The following is a 17,824-nucleotide window of genomic DNA, read 5'->3' on the forward strand; positions in this document are numbered from 1 at the left end:
TGACATCAGTGGGACCGACCGCTTGTGGGGTAAAGTGCTACTTGGAATGAGGAAGAGCTTCTCAGTTTGGCCCCAGTTAGAAGGCAGGTGCCTTTTACTAGGGGGTTAAAAATTCCCCAAACTTTTGCATCCATTCCTAAGCCAGTAGGTCCTTTACTGTCTCCATATCTCCATGCAGTAACATAGCACCACATCATACGTGGGTGCAGGGGACTCTACTCTGTACCCACCGTGAAATCAACCAATACTGTGATATTTTGCAATATCCTTGTTGCTCATTTTGGACCCTGATCCAACAAAGCACTTAAACAAATACTAGCTCGGGTCCTTTGACTGGGATTGGTCCTATTTAGGAGTCTGTACATTACAAGTTTCTGAAAACATTTCAGCACCAAGCCAGCTTGGTAATGAGGCTGTTCAGCTGTCAGCATCTCACAGGATGAGTTAAGGAGGTTATTTCCTATTGAGGTCTTATTCAAAAGTGTTGTCCCTGGGTAGAAAGGCCTGCAGAATGTGGCAGACAATAATTGCTTAACAGGTTTATTGATCCAACTTGCAGAATTTAAGATATAGACTTTATTCCTACCATAGCATGGTTAAAAAAAGTCTCTTTTGGAACACCATAGAATTTTATGGTACTTTATATAAAACACTCTTAAACGTGTCTAGTTCTCTGTCCCATTCTTTAGATCATGTTGGTTGCTTTGTAATTACATTTTATAGGATTATTTCATAAGGAAAAATGTGGGTTGCCCCGGATTCCTCTCTGAGCACTGAAGTGGCTTCCAGTCCCCTAATCACACACATTAAACTCTAAGTAAAGCTTAGACCTTAAGAAATATCCTTAAACTAATCAGTACAATATGGTCCAAAATCCTTAGAAAGCTGCTTTTAGATTTCTAAAAAGAAGTATAATGCAGAATCAGCTGCAGCATTTCTTTGTGACTGGTTCTTGCTAGAAGTCCAGTGCATACAGATCGCAATGCAATTCTCTCACTTTCACACCAATTGATTTTTTTCCTTTAGCGCCAACACCGTATCCCTTGCAGGCCCCAAGCTGTTATTTGAAGTCAGTAGGAGATATCTGTGCAGGAGGAATATGGGATCAAGCCTTCAGGGATTAAAATGACAAAAAGGATGAGTAAAATGATATTATCCCCTTTCACAGGCATAGGGAAAGTTACTAAACTAGGCCAGGTTCACTAAGGATGTCAGTGGCAGAGTTAGGATTGGACCCCAAATGTCCTGATTCCCAGTCCTGGGCCTTAACCAGAAGAACATCTTACATCTCAGATAATTACCCTGCCCCGGCGCTTGTGAGAGGTTGGATTTGTTACACTGCAGAGATCTGGAATTTCTTACATTCTGCACTGGCAGTCTCTGGATTTGGGTTTTCTAACACTGAATCTCCTTGTCTTGTAGGTCAGCCAAAGGCATCTCCTACCGTGCACCTCTTCCCTCCATCCTCAGAAGAGATAAAAACAAAGAGCAAAGCCACACTGGTGTGTCTGCTGGGCAGCTTTTACCCAGGGTCAGTCCAAGTCACCTGGAAAGCTGATGGCCAGCAGATCTCCACTGGAGTGGAGACGACCAAACCATCCAAACAGAGTGACAACAAGTTCATGGCTAGCAGTTACCTGTCTCTGGATGCATCAAAGTGGAAGACCCATGAGACCTACACCTGCCAGGTGACACACGATGGGAAGAGCTTCGAGAAGTCACTGAAGAGCTCAGAGTGTTCTTAACAGGGGGCTCCGCTGGTTCCCGTGTCAGTCTTTAGGGGGTTCCCCAAGGGAGCCAGGATCTGCCTGTAGCATTCCCATAATGCTGATTTCCAGCAAATCTGCTTCCTGTTTTAGGTGGGGGATTTTATCAATCCATATGACACCTGTCTTTATTCCCACGTCCCCACTGCTCTCACCCCCCCGCTGCATACCCTGGAAATGTCCTTCCTGCTTTAGTCTCTGATGCAGCCTTGTTATGATATTAATAAAATCAGAAAAAATTGACTATTACTGTGACTGTGAAGAGTTTAACTTCTTCTGTCCCTTTTACACTTCATGTATTAATTGCAATATTCACCTTCTCTTCCAATAAAATCAATTTACCTTTTATCAGCTAATACGGTTTTCTTTTTAGTCTGGGTCAATGCTCGGCTGGGTCACTAGCCCTGCAGAGAGCAGTCTGCTCTGTGAGTTAGTATTGAGTCAACCTCTGCCCGCGCATGGGGGAGATTCCGGTACCTTCTTCTCCCTGAGCATTAGTCATTCTTCAAGTAGCCTCATTGGAGTCAATGGGCTATTGGCTGAACAGCTCAACACTCAGGGGTGTAAGTGGCCAAATCTGGCCCATAGAGACAGGGGCACTGCAGTGCTGCAGGCTGTTCCCTGGGATAGGCTGTAACCAGAGCTCCTGGCTACGTCTGGTCAGTAGAGACCCAAACCCCTCTTTGGACGAGTGGCATTTGATATCCTGCAAACACCAACTAAGGCGACGGCTCTCTACACACCCAACCGGTCCTCCCAGCAGGTTTAGTTGTACATGGAAATCTGCCTGAATTAAACTAGTGCTGCTGACCACTATGTGACACCTAGTTTGTTTCAGCCAGAGGTGAAGTCAAGGACATTTATTTCCAGTTTGACCAGCTGTGCAAATGGTTAAAGTGCTTTGGGACCCTTCAGATTCAAGATGCTTTTTAAGTACAAGCAGAACATTACTGGTAATCCGGATTCTCTGGTATCATTCAGGCCTGTGTTACTTCACAATTTGGGCCTTGACAGGGCAGAGCAGATAGTCTGTGTCCCATTTAAAACCCATCAGTTGTGCTGGGGGATCAGTAGCATGTGAGGGGACCTCTAGTGTTGGCCCCACCCTTCCCAGACAGCAGCATGCACCGTGTGTACAGCTGGGAATTCACCTCAGGCAGAGTGTTTATCATGGACTCCTGAGCAGTGCTGGGCCAGCCAGCCAAGGGAGACCCATGAACACTGGTTCTCCTACAGTCATGGGGCCAGGGAGGTAAAGGGATACATTTGTACCACATATGCCACGTATGTGTCGGATCGCACCGTGCTACTGCCACTCACAATATGGGTTACACGGGTGGGTGAATGGACGGAAGGATGGACGGACGGCCAGTCATGCCCTGACACCTCCTACAGAAGGAAATAAGGGGAGCAGAGGAAGGCTGAACTATGGAGAAGTTTTAAACAATAAGGGGTTTTTTTTAAGCGTCACACAAAGTATTTTTAACATCCCCAGACCTACTGTCCCGCCATCCCAACACACTCACAGGACTGTACTTTTGGGGGCTAAGATTTCCAGATGATGATTTATGGAGCACCAAGCATGGGCAGAGCACAGAGTGGACAATGGCTCTCAGAAGTTTTCAGGAGCTTACAATGCTAGAATGGGAGTGAAGGGATCAGAGAGAGAGAGAGAGTGTGTGGGGGGGGGGAAAGGGGGAGTGAGCATTTGCCATAAAGAGTTGGCTGCCAGAACCTATTCGTGTGCGCTGACTTTTAACACTATTCCATTGACAAAAAAGCTCTGGCAAGAGATGAACTTCCTTTGCTCAGTGTTTATTAATTGGGCCTGTTCCCTTGCCCATGTGAACTGCAATAGACTGACGAATGGACTGAAAAATTGCATGAAGTATTTAGGGTATTTTCAAAAGAGACTCACTCCATTAAAAGTCTAAGTTCAACAGATTTAAAAGGCATTGAAATGAATGGGCGTTTGGCAGACAGGTGCTTCTCAAAAACCCACAGGGCGCCTACCTATATATTTAGATGCTTAAACACCATTAACACTCCAGGCCTAAGTCACTTCTGACAATGGGACTTGGGCACTTTTGCTAGCGGCTCAGGCCTGCCCTCCACTACCCAGGGAATTCTCGCAGGGTCTGAGCCTGAACCACTGAAGTCACAGGAGCTTCCCCACCATCTTCAGTAGGTGCCGGATCACGTGTTAAACACAGCACATGATCCTTGGCTTCAACTGCGGCCCATTGATGAGGAAATGAGGCTGGTACCATTCACTCCCCTGGCCGTGCTGAGCTGACACACACCAGGCACTAAGGGGAGTTTGTATTTACAGTCAGAGGGAGGGTCCAGTGCCCTGGTTTAAATTTATAAGAAACCAGCTGAGCATGGACACAGCTCACAGCCTAGATGTTTACTGGCCTTGCCCTTGGTGAGAGGGGCACCTCACGCCCACACTCTGCGGGGCAGCAGGCCCCAGAGCTGCTCTCCTAAGGTGAGGGACAGGGAATAGCCCAGCAATGGTGTGAGTCTCATGGCAGCTCAGTCCAGGGAAACAGCGCCGGGATTTACTGCTGAGAACAGCTGGGAAATACAGAGCAAATGGCTGGTGTTGGTGGCACTACATTAATTGCTGAAGGCAACTGGGGGCTCCCACGAGGAAAGTGCTGATCTCTGCTGCATACTGGACATGGGCTGAGCAGACTTGCTCTCTATTGATACCAGCATTGCCTTGTATTGGTACCAACAGGGTCTGGAGCATTTTCCAGCATATGCCAGCTGAACGATGGACGTGGCTTTTACAAGCACCAAAGGTTCTGAGCAGCTTGCTTGGCTCCTGGCTTCCAGTAATGCCTGCACCTGACCCACTGCTGGGATCAGACAGAGCGTGGGGTGATCGGTTTCATGGCACATGGATCTTGAGTCATTCCTCTGGCATGTCCAATGTGGAGACGTCACCAGCCCCCTGCATGGCTCAGCTGAGAGGGAACACAGGACGTCATGAGGCAGCTTCTTGAAGAAGGGCTGTGCCCAGTGACTCAGAGCGACCCCCTGGCCCCATGGACTGTCTGAAGATCCTGATCAGGTAAGTTAAGTCTTAGCTTCTCACAGACAGGTGCAGAGAGGCTGCACTATTCAGAGAGTAGACGAGGACAGCACGTGGTTTGGATCACATCCGATCCACCCGTGTGCAGCCCCTGGCACGTCTGATCCGTCTCTTCGCTGACACTAATTGCTGGGTCACTGGAACATCCTGTACATTAATTATGTCTAGAAAGATGCTGGTGCTCCAGAGGTGTGGGTTTACGGACACATGGTTTCTATGTGCGGTTATCATATCTATAACATACACCACTGAATCCATTCAATACTGACAGCTAATGCGCCACATTCATTCCCTGATGTAATTCCACTGAAGTGACTACAATGGCACCAGTGATGAATTTGGTCCAGTATTGGCCTGTCATGGCCAAATGGCAGTGGAAGGACCCACACGCAGTCCAGTTGTGTACATGCCTTCCAGCACCCACAACCGTTCTCCACGGGCTCCAGTCACAGCCGCACAGACACACAGGCAGACCCACAGCCTGTGCGGGGATTGGGGGAGCGCTGTAGTGGGGGAACCCAGCACGGTAGCAGAGCACAGAGCTCCTTTGCTTCTCTCTCGGTACCTTTACGCCTTCAACCACTGTAGTGCCTGAGAATCTCTGAGACACGATAGAATTTATCCTTAGACCACCCTGTGAGGCAGGGAAGTGCTGCCCCCATTTTACAGATGGGGAACAGACACAGAGATGACATGACTTGCCCAAGGATACAAAGTTGGTGGCAGAGCCAGGACTTGAACCCCGTCTCGCCTGACTCCCACTCCAATGCCTTAACTACAAGCCCATTGTGTGCTCTCTTATGTGGGCTGTGCGCGGGGACCAGGATTTGGCCTTATTGTGAGTTGTCCCAAGGAATACTCCATTGCTTCACTTCCCAGTGGATCTCCACTCCTCCTACTGTACAATGAGTTTCTCCAGAAAGGATAAACCTGCACTCCCATGGGGAACCAGCGGAAATTGCCCCACGCCTCTTTTTCCCCTCCCAGGCAGTGGTGGCAACCTCCCCCTGCCATCGACTGGGATAGGTTTTTGTACAGCCCTGTGTCACTGTGGTGGATCTTCGGTGGGGGAACCCAGCTGACCGTCCTTGGTAAGTCACTGAATTACTCACAAACTTTCCTTCTCCTGGCTGTATTGTACGTTTTCCATGATTTTTTTTCCTGATTTCTTTGTCTTCATGCTGGGCTCGGGACTCCTCTCACTTTATATATGGACCTTCACACAGTGTTGGGAATAACGTTTAGTCTCTCTGGATAGTTATAGCAGATGTACACAGCACATGTTGGGTTTTCTGTTCTTAATGAAGAGAAGTTTGAATTTGCCCATGAAACCTATTGAGATTCTGCCACTGGATCCCCAGTTACGATAACCTAGTGTTAGCCCCGTAAGGAAAAGATTGTCCCTCTTTTTCTTTTAAGGTATGAACTATTTCTCAGTAGCATCAGGTGTTAGTCAGTGTATGAAAGAAACCCAAGGCCAGCTTCTCAGATCCTGTAAACTGCCCTGGCTCCATTGTCCGCAATAGAGCTCCACCAAACCTCACCCCAGGCTCCTACAGACAGGTGTCCAATCCCAGGAAATCTAATGTTCTATTAAAGTCATTGGTCCCTCCTGATTTAAAATCTGATTTGTCAGGGGCCGTTGGAGGGAAATGCTTAGCAATGAGAGCTGGGCAGAAAATAATGTTTTATTCTGTGAATAATTTTAGGAAAAGCAAAACAAAAAAATCATTTTTATCTCAAGGGGTCCAAAATCCCAAACAAGCATTTTCAGCTGAAAACTGAAAATGCTTCAGTTATTGACAGGTTTTAGCTTAAGATTTCCACTTTTTCCATTTGGGGATTTTCCAACACACAAAAACACGAATTTTTTTGAGAAAAGTAGATACTTCCGACAAATATTTTCATTCAATTGAAAACCAATTTTCCACTGAAAACAGTTTTGATGGGTCATTTTTAACCAGCCCTATTTGTAGCATTGCTCAGTTAGAGGTAGGCAAGAGACTGATGTAATTTTAAAAATAGGAGGCAACTCCTCATAGGGTGTAAATCCATGTAGTCCATTGCTGGCACGGAAGCTACAGTGATTTACACTTACCCTGAATGAGTCTCATTGCACTGACTGACTTACTCCTGACACTGAAGATCCGTTCCATTGTACCTTAGAGAAAATTGGAGTTCAGTTTAGAAATGCAACCCAACCCCACCCAAAACCTTTGAAATATGCAAGATCTTATTTAAACAGAGTGGGGTTGGAGCAGCCTGCAGGGGAAGAGGGCTTTAAAGAGGTTGCACTAATTGTGTCCCTCAAGCGTGGAGCACACTAACGAGGTTGCTGGCCAGTCTGAAAGGCTGGACGGCTTCCTAGAGGCTGGATTCTGTGTCTGCCAAGCTCAGTGATCAGGATGGTGGCTGGACCAGCCAGCTTCAGTTACAGACCAGCCTTGGGGACCTGATGGACCTGGCTTAGCCAGGGCTCAGTAAGTCAGGACTGACAGTATTAGCTCAAACACCATTGTTGGCTGCTTTGACCTATATAAAGTGTGAAATAATTAAGGCCCAGACTGCAGTAACCCTACTCATGCCAAATAGCACATTGCTTTTCATACAGTCCCACTAATGAAATGGGACAAACCGCCTGTGGAGTAATCTCGCACGAGGAAGGGCATCCCAATCTGGTCCCAGCAACAAGGCTGATGCATAATTGTTACCAAGGATTTAAAATTTCCCTGAACTTTTGTGCCCTTCCTAAGCAGATAGTTACTCCAGATTCTTCTGTGCCCCTAGTGAAACAGCCCCCAAGGTCTGAACAGACAAATTAAGGGTCTAAGGGTAGAGTTAAGAAATATCCCCAAAATAAAAAACAGAACGTAGTCCTAGGAAGATACTTATCTGCTGTTTTTATATTTCTAAGATGGGCACAAGGGCAAATGACCTGCAGTTTTTCATTGTGAATGGCTCTCACCATCTCATTCGCAGATGGTCTCTTCTTCAGAAATAAAAGAGAGAGAGAGAGAGAGAGAGAGAGAGAGTTTTCACCACGGAAATATCTTCTGAGTTAATTCAATGAGTAGCACCTTTCTCTGCACTAAATGGCACATTTGAGAAGGAAAGTGCTACTCATTGTGAGGAAGGGTATAAAAATCTAGCACTTAATGTTGAGGAATTCTGTGCAAACTGCCTAGGTTGCTAGCTGTTTAGAAGTCGTATTTCCCTTTATCTGAGCAACAATGAATGAAAAGGTGAGCTTGGAAACAATACTGATAATACTTGGCACTTCTCCAGCATCTTCCACCAAGTGTCTCAAAGCGCTTTAGAAATATGTAAAAACACATAAAACTTGAGAAAAAGTCTGCGTGTGGTGAGTTCAGTGATGTGACCCCCTTTCATAGGCAGAGAGGTAAGTGACTTCATCAGGTTCACAGAAGAAGCCTGTGGCGGAACTAGGAATGGACCCCAAGTGTCCAGATTCCCAGTCCTATGCCTTAACCAGGAGAACATCTCAGATAATTACTCTGCCACTGCACTTGTGAGAGGTTGGATTTCTTACACTGTAGAGATCTGGAATTTCTTACGTTCTGCACTGCTAGTCTCTGGTTTTGGGTTTTCTAACACTGAGTTTCGTTGTCTTATAGGTCAGCCAAAGGCATCTCCTACAGTGCACCTCTTCCCTCCATCCTCTGAAGAGATAAAAACAAAGAACAAAGCCACACTGGTGTGTCTGCTGGGCAGCTTTTACCCAGGGGCAGTCCAAGTCACCTGGAAAGCTGATGGCCAGCAGATCTCCACTGGAGTGGAGACGACCAAGCCATCCAAACAGAGTGACAACAAGTACATGGCCAGCAGTTACCTGTCACTGGATGCATCGAAATGGAAGACCCACGAGACCTACACCTGCCAGGTGACACACGATGGGAAGAACTTCGAGAAGTCCCTGAAGAGCTCAGAGTGTTCTTAACCCTCTGACCCCCAGAGGGGTTGGCCGGTTCCCGTGTCAGTTCCCCCCGAGGGAGCCAGGATCTGCCTGTAGCATTCCCATAATGCTGATTTCCAGCCAGTCTGCTTCCCATTTTAGCGGGGATTTTACCAATCCATACGACACCTGTCTTTATTCCCACGTCCCCACCGCTCTCACCCCCCTGCATTCCCTGGAAATGTCCTTCCTGCTTTAGTCTCTGATGCAGCCTTGTTATGATATTAATAAAATCAGAAAAAATTGACTATCGCTGTGACTGTGAAGAGTTTAACTTCTTCTGTCCCTTTTACATCTTGTGTATTAATTGCAATATTCACCTTCTCTTCCAATAAAATCAAGTTACCTTTTATCAGCTACTATGGTTTTCTTTTTAGTCTGGGTCAGTGCTCAGGTGGGTCACTAGCCCTGCAGAGAGCAGTCTGCTCTGTGAGTTAGTACCGAGTCACCCTCTGCCTGCGCATGGGGCAGATTCCGGTACCTTCTCCCTGAGCATTAGTCATTCTTCAGGTAGCCTCATTGGAGTCAATGGGCTATTGGCTGAACAGCTCAGCACTCAGGGGAATAAGTGGCCAAATCTGGCCCATAGAGGGAGGGGCACGACACTTCTGCAGGCTGGTTCCTGGGTTAGGCTGCAAACAGAGCTCCTGGCTACTTCTGGACAGTAGAGACACAAACCCCTCTTTGGAAGAGTGGCCTTTAATATCCTGCCACCAACAACCTGGGCAACAGCTCTCTACCCACCCAACCTGCCCTTCCAGCATGTTCAGCTGTACAGGGAAATTTGCCTGAAATAAACCAGTGCTGCTGGCCACTGTGTGGTAGCTCCTGTGTTTCAACCGCAGGTGAAGGCAGAGACCCTCATGTCCAGTTTGACCAGCTGTGTAAGTGCGTAAAGTGCTTTGGGAGCCTTCAGATTCAAGATATTACATTTGAAAAGCATCATTATTTAGAACTAAATCAGAACATTCCTGATGATCTGGATTCTCTGGGTGCACAACACTGGGGCCCTTAGTACGTCGTGTGTGTAGCACAGTCTGGGCCTCGATGGGCCAGAGCAGACAGTTTGTGTCCCATTAAAACCCCAAAATGGTGCTGGGGGTCTGTGGATAAGTTTCATGTTGCATGTGAGAGTGGATAGTCTGAGAGGCACCCTGGAGTCTGTCCTACCCTTCCCAGACAGCAGCATGCACCCTGTGTACAGCTGGGAACTACGGACCCCTGAGCCGTGCTGGGCCAGCCAGCCAAAGGAGACCCATAAATACTGGTTCTCCTACAGCCATGGGCCCCGGAGGTAAAAGGATACATTTGTATCACCTATGCCAGATATTTGGTGGCAGCACAATGGGATCTGACACTCACAATATGAGTGACACAGATAGATGGATGGATGGCCAGCCATGCACTTCTACCTCCTCCAGAAATGAATAAGGGGGAAGGGGAGCTGAGGGGGACTGCGCTATGGATGAGTTTTAAAGAATGATGGTTTCTTAAATAAGTATTTTTAACATCCTCACACCTATTTGTCCCACCATCCCAACACCCTCTCACTCACACACACACACACACACACACACACACACACACCCCTGTACTTTTGGGAGCTAAGAATTCCAGATGATGATTTGTGGAGCACTAAGCGTGTGCAGAGGACAGAGGGGACAATAGCTCTCAGACGTTTTCAGGAACTTACAATGCTAGAATGGGAGTGAAGGGATCAGACAGAGCGTGTGTGTGTGTGTGTGTGTGTGTGTGTGTGTGTGTGTGTGTGTGTGTGTGTGAGAGAGAGAGAGAGAGAGACGGGGGAGGGGGGGGAGCGAGCATGCGCCATAAAGAGTTGGCTGCCAGAACCTATTGGTGTGCACTGACTTAACACTATTTTGATTGACAAAAAGGCTCTGGAAAGAGATGAACTTCCTTTGCTCAGTGTTTATTAATTGGGCCTGTTCCCTTGCACATGTGAACTGCAATAGACTGACGAATGGACTGAAAACCTGCATGAAGTATTTAGGGTATTTTCCAAAGTGACTCACTCCATTGAGAGTCAAAGTTCAACTGAAAGTCAATAGGAATCAGGAGCCTAAGGACCAGATTTAAAAGCCATTGAAATGAATGGGCATTTGGCAGCTAGGTGCTTTTGAAAATCCTGCTAGGCACCTCCCTGTACATTTAGGTGTTTAAATACCTTTAACACTCTGGTCCCGAGTGCTTAAGTCTCTTCTGATGATGGGACTTGGGCACTTTTGCTAGCGGCTCAGGCCTGCCCTCCACTACCCAGGGAATTCTCGCAGGGTCTGAGCCTGAACCACTGAACTCACCAACTTCACTAAGTGTCAGATCAAGCCTTAAACACAGCACATGATCCTTGGCTTCAACTGTGGGCCATTGATGAGGAAATGTGGCTGGTACCATTCAGTCCCCTGGCCGTGCTGAGCTGACACACACCAGGCACTAAGGGGAGATTGTATTTACAGTCAGAGCGAGGGTCCAGTGCCCTGGTTTAATTCAAAGAAACCAGCTGAGCATGGACACAGCTCACAGCCTAGATGTTTACTGGCCCTGCCCTTGGTGAGAGGGGCACCTCATGCCCACACTCTGCTGGGCAGCAGGCCCCAGAGCTGCTCTCCTAAGGTGAGGGGCAGGGAATAGCCCAGCAATGGTGAGAGTCTCATGGCAGCTCAGTCCAGGGAAACAGCGCAGGGATTTACTGCTGAGAACAGCTGGGAAATACAGAGCAAATGGCTGTCGTTGGTGGCACTGCGTTAATTTCTAAAGCAAATGCGGGGCTCCCGTCAGGAAAGCACTCGTCTCTGCTGCACAATGGACATTGATCCCAACATTGCTTGTATTGACACTAACAGGGTCCCAGCAGAGGATGGTGGTGATCGGTTTCATGGCACATGGATCTTGAGCATTCTTTACTTGTTCCTTGGACATGTCCGGTGGGGAGACTTCACCAGCCAAATGCGAGACAGAACATCATGACGCAGCTTCTTCAGAGCGACTCCTGGCCCTATGAACTATCTGGAGATTCTGATCAGGTAAGGCAGGACCACATGTCATGGGATGTGGTAGCTTCTCACTGATAGGTGCAGGGAAGGCTGCACTATCCGGATGAGAGATGAGGACAGCACGTGGTGTTGGTTTCCTATCCACACACATGCAGTCCCAGCATGCCAGATCTGTTTCTTTGCTGATATTTGTTGGTGTGACGCTAGGATAGTGTTTATACAATGTCTGTAGAGATGCCACCGCTCCCAGGGATGTAGGCTATGGACACATGCTTTGGAAACAGGGGTATCGCCCACATGAAATGCACGATTGGCTATATTAAATATTGGCAGCAAATGGGCCTAATTCTCCTCTGGTATAATTCCCACAAGTCACTATAATTGCACCAAGGTTGAACGTGGCTCAGCGTGTTCACTATCAGCATCCCAAAGAAATCTGCCAGCCCCTCCCTCCCTGGGACCTACAAAGGGCAGCTGGCAGTGGAACGACCAACAGCTTAGCAGCTCCAATTCAACACTCTCTGCGTCCCCTCCACCACCCACAATGGTGCTAGATGGAGCTCCATAGGGGCCATCCACAGCAGCACACACAGGCAATGCTGGAGGTTCCTGCAGATCCACAGACCGTGGGTGTGTTGGGGGAGCACAGGGACAGTGGAACCCAGTGGAGTAGCAGCTGCCTACCACACAGTTCCTTTGTGTCTATCTAGGCAGGTTTATGGCCTGTATCACTGTTGTACCTGAGCATCTCACAGCCATAAAGGAATTTATCCTTACAGCACCCCTGTGAAATAGGGAAGTACTATCCCCATTTTACAGATGGGGAATTGAGGCACAGAGCTTATGTGGCTTGCCCAAGGGCACAAAGAAAGTCTGTGGCAGAACCAGGACTTGAACCCTTCTTCTGATGCCCACTCCAGTGCCTTAAATACAAGACCATCTTCTGCTCTCTTATGTGGGCTGCGTGCTGGGACCAGGATTTGGCCCCATGTGATCTCTCCCAAGGAATACTCCATTGCTTCACCTCCCAATGGATCTTCATTCAATCAATTGTACTATGAGCTTCTCCAGAAATAATGAACCTTCGCTCTCATGGAGAGCCAGCAGAAGTTGTCCCATGTCTATTTTCCCCCCATTGGCGGTGGTGGCGACTGGTTTTTGTACAGCCCTGTGTCACTGTGGAATGTCTTCGGTGGAGGAACCCAGCTGACCGTCCTTGGTAAGTCACTGAATTACTCACCTGCTTTCCTTCTCAATGCCAATCCTGTCATGTTTCCATGATTTTTTCCTCCTTTTCTCTCTTACTGCCAGGATTGGGTCTCCTCTCCCTTTATGCACAGACCTTCACATGGTGTTGAGAACAATATTTAATCAGTGGATAGTCAGAATAGAGTGCACGTGTCCTATGCTGGATTTTCAGATCTTTTCCCAATGAACAGGTGTTTGAATTGGCCCATGAAATCTATCGAGATCCTGCTGTCAGGTCCCAATTTTTAAATAACTGGTGTGAGCCTCCTAAAATATTTTCTACCTTGTTTTAACGAACTAGACATTTCTTAAGTCAAGATGTGAAAGAAACCAAGTGCCAGGTTCTCAGCCAGGGTAAAACAACATAGTCCTTTTGTTTTCAATAGATCTCCACCAAAACTCATCCAAACCTCTTTAAGATAGAGGTACAATCCCTGGAAATCTAATGTGATATGAAAAAATAATTTGTCCTTTGGGATTTGAAATCTGATCTTCTGGAGCAGTCTGAAGACTATTCATTTTAGTAAGAGTTAGTCACAAAATGGGTTTCATTTTGTGGAAAAATCAATCAAAAATTATAATATTTTTGTCAATTTTCTGCTGAGAATTTAGACTTTTTGCAAAAAAAATTCAAAACTAAAATATCTTTTATCGATAATTACTGAAAACAAAGAAAAACCCTAGATATTTGCAGAAACCTTTCGCTTTTGAGATTTTGCATTTGCAACAAGAAATTTTTTAACATCGGAAACTTTCTGCAAAAATTTCCATTGAGATGAAATCCCAATTTTTAATTGAAAAAGATTTGATGGGTAATTTTTGACCAGCCCTATTTCTAGAATTGCTCATTTAAAGCGAGTTAAGACACTGAAGCAATTTTAAAAATATAAGAACAGATCCTTGAGTGGTGTAAATCAATGTAGCCCCCTTGGCAACAATGGAACTACACTGATTTACCCTTACACTGAGTGAGTGTAATTTCACCGACTGACTTACTCCTGACCCGGAGGATCGGTTCCATTGTACCTTGGATGACTGTAGCTATCGTGGATTTCAGTTTGGAAATACCACTCAACCCTGATTTTCTGCAGGTGCTGAGGGACACCCAACACCTTTGAAATATGGAGGGTTACAGATAAAGGGGGTGGGGTTGGAGCAGCCTGCAGGGGAAGAGGGCTTGAAAGAGACTGCACTAATTGCCTCTCTCAAGCCTGGAGCACACTAACGAGGTTGCTGGCCAGTCTGGAAAGGCTAGACGGCTTCCTAGAAGCTGCACTTTCCAGCTGCCAACCTCCAAGCTCAATGACCAGGATGCTGGCTGGGCCAGCAGGCTTCAGTTACAGTAAAACCTTGAGGAGCAGATAGATCTCGGCTCGCCAGGGCTCAGTAAATCAGGGCTGACTGTGCTAGCTCAGACAACATTGTTTGTAGCTTTGACCTGTGTAAAGCGTGAAATAACTACAGCCCAGGCTACACTGAGCCTACTTGTCCTAAGTAGCGCCTTGCTCTTCAAACAGGCCCACTGACATCCTTGCTACCTGGAATGAGGAAGAGTTTCTCAATTTGGCCCCAGTTAGAAGACAGGTGCTTTTTACTAGGGGGTTAAAAATTCCCCAAATTTTTGCATGCATTCCTAAGCCAATAGGTCCTTTATTGTCTCCATGCAGTAACATAGCACAACATCGTGCGAGGGTGCAGGGGACTCTACTCTGTACCACCGTGAAATCAACCAATACTGTGATATTTTGCAATGTCCCTTTGCTCACCTTGGACCCTGATCCAGCAAGGCACTTAGACACATACTGGCTCGAGTCCTTTGGCTGGGATTTGTCCCATAAAACATTCTGTACATTACGAGCTTCCGGAAATGTTTCAGCAACAAGCTAACTCGGTAACTAGGTGTGTTCAGCAGTTGGCATACCACAAGATGAGTTAGGAGGTTGTTCCTATTGAGGTCCCTTAGTAGAAAGGCCTGCAGAATGTGGCAGACAATAACAACTGCTTAAAGAATTTTATATAGAGACTTTATCCCTGCCATAGAAAAGAGGGTGTAGAGCTCCATAGAATTTTATGGAAGTTTATATAAACACTCTTAAATGTGTCTAGATCCCCTGTCCCATCCCTTGGATATTACTGGTATCTTTGTCATTACATTTTACAGGATTTTTCCATACGGATTCCTCTCTGGGTGCACTGACGTGGCTTCTAGTGCCCTAACTACAGACATGATCTCGAAGTAAACCTTAGATCCTAAGAAATATCCCTGAACTAATAACTACAATGTAGTCCAAAATCCTTAGAAAGCTGCTTTTAGATTTCTAAAATGAAGCACAATGCAGAATCACCTGCAGCTTCTCTTTGTGACTGGCTCTTGCGAGATGTCCAATGCGTATCGATTGGAGTAATTCTTTACTCACTTTCAGACCAACTGATTTTTTTTTAGCACCAACACTGGCAGACCCCAGGATGTTATGTGAAGTCAGTGGGAGATATGGGTGTAAGAGGAATACGGAATCAAGCCTTCAGTGATTCAAGTGATATTATCTGACTTCTACAGGCATAGGGACAGTTACTAACTAGGCCAGGTTCACTAAGGAAGGATGTGACAGACCAAGAATTGGGTCCCAAATGTTCTGATTCTTAACCAGAAGGATATCTTACATCTCAGATAATTACCCTGCCCACGGCACTTGTAAAAGATTCTATTTGTTACACTTCAGAGAACTGGAATTTCTTGTGTTCGGCACAGACAGTCTCTGGATTTGGGTTTTCTAACACTGAATCTCCTTGTCTTGTAGGTCAGCCAAAGGCATCTCCTACCGTGCACCTCTTCCCTCCATCCTCGGAAGAGATAAAAACAAAGAGCAAAGCCACACTGGTGTGTCTGCTGGGCAGCTTTTACCCAGGGTCAGTCCAAGTCACCTGGAAAGCTGATGGCCAGCAGATCTCCACTGGAGTGGAGACGACCAAACCCTCCAAACAGAGTGACAACAAGTACATGGCCAGCAGTTACCTGTCTCTGGATGCATCAAAGTGGAAGACCCATGAGACCTACACCTGCCAGGTGACACACGATGGGAAGAACTTCGAGAAGTCACTGAAGAGCTCAGAGTGTTCTTAACAGGGGGCTCCGCTGGTTCCCGTGTCAGTCTGTAGGGGGTTCCCCAAGGGAGCCAGGATCTGCCTGTAGCATTCCCATAATGCTGATTTCCAGCAAATCTGCTTCCTCTTTTAGGTGGGGGATTTTACCAATTCATGACACCTGTCTTTATTCCCATGTCATCACTGCTTTCACCCATCTGCATTCCCTGGAATTGTCCTTCCTGCTTTAGCCTCTGATGCAGCCTTGTTATGATATTAATAAATCCAGAAATATTCAATTATTGCTGTCTCTGTGATGAGTTTAACTTCTTCTGTCCCTTTTACACCTCGTGTATTAATTGCAATATTCACCTTCTCTTCCAATAAAATCAATTTACCTTTTATCAGCCAATATGGTTTTCTTTTTAGTAAGGGTCTCGTTGGCTTTGGGGTTTCAGACAAGCTAATGGCAAGTGACGTGTAATGTCATGGAGAGCAGGGGAGAAGGAGGAGGAGCTGTCACTCAGGGATCATTACCCAAGCAGTGACTGTTCTCCCCAAGACTGGTCACTCTGGGTCTCAGCCAGCCTTCGCTGAGGTGTGACAATTGCTGCTGCACAAATCTCTCTGCAGAGCACACATTGTGTTAGGGAATCACAGGGTGATAGTGGGCTACGTGAGCGCGTAATGCAACCCCCGGGGCTCTGCAGCCAGCCCTGCTTGTGCTGGGATCCTGGCAGCTCCCAATAGACCAGCAGGGCTAGGCTGGGTCACTGCTCAGGTGGGCACTACCCCTGCAGAGAGCAGTCTGCTCTGTGAGTTCGTATTGAGTCACCCTCTGCCTGCGCATGGGGCAGATTCCGGCTCCCTGCTGCTCCCTGAGCATTCGTCATTCTTCAACAAGCCTCATTGGAGTCAATGGGCTATTGGCTGAACAGCTCAGCACTCAGAGGTGTAAGTGGCCAAATCTGGCCCAGAGCGTGAGGGGCACCACACTGCTGCAGGCTGGTCCCTGGGACAGGCTGTAACCAGAGCTCCTGGCTACTTCTGGACAGTAGAGACACAAACCCCTCTTTGGTAAAGTGGCCTTTAATATCCTGCCAACACTGACCTGGGTGACAGCTCTCTACCCATCCAACCTGCCCTCCCAGCAGGTTCAGCTGTACAGGGACATTTGCCTGTATTAAACTAGTGCTGCTGGCCACTGTGTGACAGCAGCTGAGTTTCAGCCAGAGGTGCAGACAATTACCCTGATGTCCTGTTTGACCAGCTGGGTAAGTGTGTAAATTCTTTTGAATCCCTCAGGTGCTTCTCAAAGGAAAGGTCATTATTTATAAAGGAGACATAGCATTAGTGATGGTCTGGATTCTGTGGGGTGTACAACACCAGGGTCCTTAATACTTCTGGTGTGTTGCACAGTTTGGGTCTTAACTGGCTAGAGCAGACAGTTTGTGTCCCATTAAAAACCCATCAGCTGTGCTGGGGGATCAGTTTCATGTGAGACTGGATACTCTGAGGGGAGCTCTGGGGTCTGGCCCACCCTTCCCAGACACCGAGTGTACAGCTGAGAACTCAAGTCATGGAGAGCATTTATCATGGATCCATGAGCAGTGAGGGGCCAGCCAGCCAAAAGAGACACTTG

General features: G+C 47.1%; 2 gene segments (V, D, J or C); both read left to right on the forward strand.

The window, feature by feature from the left end:
- The first annotated feature begins 4,822 nt into the window (after positions 1-4,822).
- LOC135975848 (immunoglobulin lambda constant 1-like) lies at positions 4,823-9,192 on the forward strand. The segment is given in 3 exon segments: positions 4,823-4,848; positions 5,857-5,960; positions 8,505-9,192. Coding segments are annotated over 3 exon segments (453 nt in total).
- Positions 9,193-11,379: 2,187 nt separating this feature from the next.
- Positions 11,380-16,586, forward strand: LOC135975817 (immunoglobulin lambda constant 1-like). The segment is given in 2 exon segments: positions 11,380-13,072; positions 15,900-16,586. Coding segments are annotated over 2 exon segments (450 nt in total).
- The last annotated feature ends 1,238 nt before the right edge of the window (positions 16,587-17,824 follow it).

Source organism: Chrysemys picta, chromosome 15 (genome assembly GCF_011386835.1).
Source record: "Chrysemys picta bellii isolate R12L10 chromosome 15, ASM1138683v2, whole genome shotgun sequence".
Classification (NCBI taxonomy): domain Eukaryota; kingdom Metazoa; phylum Chordata; order Testudines; family Emydidae; genus Chrysemys; species Chrysemys picta.